At 46.0% G+C, this 4,658-nt stretch overlaps 1 protein-coding gene across 1 annotated transcript in view; it reads right to left on the bottom strand.

Annotated features, from left to right (window-relative positions):
- Positions 1-3,366: 3,366 nt before the first annotated feature.
- Positions 3,367-4,658, bottom strand: part of LOC308084528 (kelch domain-containing protein 3-like) — a gene marked incomplete at both ends in the record, with an annotated part of 1,498 nt that continues 206 nt past the window's right edge. The window contains 2 exons of the mRNA XM_080427194.1: positions 3,367-3,434; positions 3,730-4,658. The exon at positions 3,730-4,658 is cut by the window's right edge and continues 206 nt beyond it. Coding sequence (XP_080283320.1) covers positions 3,367-3,434; positions 3,730-4,658 — 997 coding nt within the window. The remainder of the gene's footprint in view (positions 3,435-3,729) is intronic.

Here is a 4,658-nt window from a genome sequence, read left to right as displayed (position 1 = left end):
AGGTCAGGGTCATGAATAATTCTAAAACCTCTACCATCTGATATTGAGGGTGTTTGTGGCCAAGAGAAGTTTGCTAAAGTGTGGCGGGAGAATTACTGTAATCTTTTTAACTGTATTAAGAGCAATGCTGTGGTAATTGATAATGTTGACCTATCCGCTAACATGGTAGTGAAATCAGCTGATGTTTCTGATGCCATCAAGTTGCTTGACAACAGCAAGGCTTGTGGACTGGACTGTATTTCTGCAGAACACCTAAAGTATGCCAGCTTTAGGCTCTGTCCTCTGCTTGCTATGTGTTTCACAGGCCTCATGGTTCATGGTGTTCTTCCTGAATCCATTATGTCTGTTATGCTGGTGCCTGTCCTGAAAGACAAGGCTGGGAAGCTAAATAGCATGGACAATTACAGACCTATTGCCCTTGCCAGTATCTTGTCTAAAATATTGGAAAGAATCCTCCTAACTAGGCTGGAGATGTTTGTTCTCACTACTGATAATCAGTTTGGGTTCAAAAGAAAACATAGCACTGATTTATGTATATGTCACAGTACGTTTGGAGAACCAGTACGATTGAAGACAGAGCGCTCGTTTTTAGGCACGGGGCTTCGGGGCGATGCGGGGCTTTTCGAGACAGGGTTTATTAGCGAGGCTCGCGAGGAGGAGGAGCTCCTCCTCCTTCTCCTTCTCCTCCTCCGTGTGTGTGTGTGTGTGTGTGTGTGTGTGTGTGTGTGTGTGTGTGTGTGTGTGTGTGTGTCAGGGAGAAACTAAAACAAAAGCCAGCAGAACACAATAAAAGTATCTTAACAGTCCACCTGATTCGAATGCTATCTGCATTGAATGGGGAAATAGGCGAGTTTATTAGACCTTTGAATGGGCGAAATAGGCGACCTACTTACCTACCCACGATTTATCAGACCATTCATTGGGTGTTATCAAGACATACTAACCTACCAACTGACATGACTTAATAGTTCAGTTTAGGTTTCGCTTTTGGTTTTGGACCCTGACGGAGGCGCGCAGTCACAGGCGAACTGTCACCCCGTGAAGGACCACAGAGGGAGCTAAGGCGACCGAGTTGCCGTCCTGAACGGTGTGACGTTCGCCTGTGCCTACTCAGCGCCGTTTGAGTTATGTACCGATAGGCACAGAATCGTAAATATTGTTGTGCGGACTGCTCCGCCTCCAAGTAGGTCAGTAGGTCCTGAATGAATGGTCTGATAAATCGCGGGTAGGTAGTAGCCTATTTCGCCCATTGAAAGGTCTAATAAACTCGCCTATTTCCCCATTCAATGCATTGATAGCACTCGAAGCCGGTCACACACGCGCGCACGTGTGTGTGTGGTCGCGGCAATATATGCTTGTGCACAAGCCTGGCTTGTGGCTCCCTCTAGTGTTGCTTCTACAGAATTGCTGGGTGGGTGGTAAAAACGAGCGAGCCTTCTTCAATCGTACTGGTTCTCCAATCATACTGTAACATATATATGCCTTAAAAGAGATAGTTGACAAATACAGAAACCAGAATTCTACTGTATTTTTATGCTTTATTGATGCCTCTAGAGCTTTTGATAGAATTAACCATGCAAAGTTATTTATGAAATTGATTGATAGAGGTGTTCCAAAATATTTAGTAAGAATACTAGTCTTTTGGTATGCCCGTCAGATGTTTCAGGTAAAATGGGGCAATTGCATTTCGGAACCATTTCATGTCAGCAATGGCGTACGCCAAGGGGGGATTTTATCCCCCGTATTGTTTAACGTTTTTATATGGATGACCTGTCAATACAGTTAAATGGGTGCAACACTGGCTGTCTTGTGGGTGACACTGTTGTCAATCATCTCATGTATGCAGATGATTTGGTTTTATGTAGTCCATACAGTGCTGGCCTTCAACAATTATTGAGGATCTGCACACAGTATGGTAAAGACTTTGACATCAAATATAATGCTAAAAAAAAGTAACATCATGATCATGAGAAGCAGAGAGGACAGGAAAGAATCCTTCCCCGCTTTTCAATTGTGTGAGAGTCCTCTTCTAGTATGTAAGGAAATTAAATACCATGGTCATGTCCTCACTGATGATTGGATGGACGACAAAGATATCTATAGACAATGTAGAAAAATCTATGGACAAGCCAATATGCTGTTACGGAAATTTTCTATGTGTTCTGTTGATTTTAAGTGTTCACTGTTCAGAGTATACAGACTGTTCAGTCTGTATACGGCTCATCTCTGGTACTCTTACAGGGTGAGGAGTTTGCGGAGGCTCAGAGTGGCGTATAATGATGCCATGAGGCTGTTACTCCACATACCCAGATGGCATAGTGCCAGTCAATTGTTTGTGTCCACTGGTGTGCCTACTTGTGATGCACTTTTAAGACAATTGATGTACAATTTTATGTGTCGGCTAGATGTGTCCATGAACAGCATCATAGAGGCTCTAACCAACCCTATGAGAAGCAGCTATAGATACTCATCCAGGCTTAGAGAGCATTGGCGTAATAGCCTTTGCACTTTTTAATTAATTTACGTACTTGAACATTTTGACTTGGCGCTTGACAGCCGCCTCATGAATTGGTGTGAGTGGGGTGGGGGGCGGGTGCACTTGAGTGATGTTTTGTTTTGTTTTGTATACATTGTATATTTTTATACTGCTGTCTCTTTTTATATTATGTGATGTCTTTTCTTTTTATATGGACCCACAAGTCTGGAATAAAGATTATATATATTCAGTTTCAACTTCACCCAGCTGATGGCTGCTCCGTCATCACCAATTAGTATCATTTGGTTACATCTGTGTTTACCCTACTATTTCATGTCATCATGGGCCATGGGCCATGAAGATGGTGCACAGCACAGCGTATGCTGGGAAACAACTGAAGATCTCTAGAACACTGGTTCTAAATGCCGGGTCCCGGGACCACCAGGGGGTCCACATGGATGCTTACAGTATGGGTCTGTAAACAAACACGGAGGAGTTTACAGAGTAGATTGGGGTCCCAGACAATGCATTGTATCAAATATGGGGGTTTGTGGCCTGTGCATATCAAGCTGGGCGCCTTTGAACTGAAAAGGGCTAGAATCACTGCTTTAGAAAGGAACAGGTCATTCTGATCTCACGTTCTACTCACTGTGTTATTGCCTCAAACATGAGCATGAAAAAAAAAAACATGTCAGAAACACAAAGGTCTCCACCTTTGCAGTCAATTTCCTCTTCCACTCCCAGTTCTTTACGCACGTGAAGTCATCTTCCGTAACTGTCTTTATGGTGTCTGTATTCGTTGCTGACGGAGATCAAACTGGGCACAGAGGTTTCTATTCTTCAAGATTCTTCTCCTTTGCGGCCATGTCTGTCCTGGTGCCGTTCTGTTGCTAGTAGTTCTCTATGTTCCTGGTGAGTATCGCTGAGGACATTCCTGTGCTCTTCTTTTTCTCCCCATCTGAATGAAGGAAGCTTCTTTTTTTAAGGGTATAGTGATCTCATCTTTACCTTTCTTCTGTTCCATCGTTTGGAAATGATTCTCTTCTCTCACCTTGGACTTAGAGTCTAACATTTACAGTTGGGACACCTTGGAGTCATTATCATCAGCATCTTCATCTTCAACATAGGATAAAACTTCATTTATAATCTCCCAGGGGGGGGGTGTGATTCAGAGTGTCACAGCAGCATAGTATAAAAGTGAAACCATACAACAACAAACACAGCCATAAACGCTTGCTGACACACACACAAACTGAACTGATTCTTAGCGGCCTCGCTGGCGGAGAGCACACTGACGTTATGTTTTCTGTTCCTGTGGCTGCTGGTCGCCAAGGCTGCCAGTTCCCACCGGATGTCGTGTGGGAGTCCAGACCGCTCCAGACCGCACTGAATAACCGCTAGCTTACACAACGTCTTCAGACTAGGACTTAGGTCTAAGATGTACAGGTCGGACAGCTCGTCTTCTTCGTCGTCATCATCCTCACCCTCAAGATCTTCGAGATTGTATCCCGCGAAGAGGAAGACGCGATTTCCCACCATGCAACAGCACATCCTAGACATCCACGAAGACGGGTTCTTCCCCTGGGGCTCGACCTTCTTCCAGGAGAGGGACGCCGGATTGAATTTCCACAGATCGACGAAGGCCGTCATGGGGTAGCTGGTAAATATGTACAGCTCGCTGTCGTAGGCAAAGGCTGAATGGACCCCACGTCCTTCTGGGAGAAGCTGTGCAGAGGACGAGCTCAGCCAGCAGTTGGTCTCCGTGTCAAACACACTGATGTTTTCGAACCGGTCCCCGTGGCCCCCAAATACAAACATCTTCGTCCCGATGCTGGTGGCAGAGTGATAAAATGAAACGGGGGGTGTCGTGCCTCTGGTGTTAACTAGAGACCAGACCATCGTGGTGGTGTCCAGCTTGTAGATGTCATTGGTGCACCCGGTCAGCTGGTTGTATCCGCCATAGATATACATGACCTTTCCCAAGACACAGGCCGAGTGGCTACGCCTCGCCCCCGGCACGGGCCCGGAAACCCAGGGCTTGAACCATCCGTGGGCGTCGACGTCGAAAGCGTAAAGCTCCTTGCTGTCCTCCCGCGTGTAAGTGCTCCCTCCCCAGATGTAGACGGTATCTCCTATCAGCACGGCCGTGTGGCCGTAGCGCATGGAGGGGGCCTCGACGGGA

This window comes from Gymnoscopelus braueri (genome assembly GCF_963280865.1).
Source record: "Gymnoscopelus braueri genome assembly, chromosome: 4".
NCBI classification, from domain to species: Eukaryota; Metazoa; Chordata; class Actinopteri; order Myctophiformes; family Myctophidae; genus Gymnoscopelus; species Gymnoscopelus braueri.
Note: the sequence above shows the minus strand (reverse complement) of the source record. Positions and strands in the feature narration are given on the sequence as shown.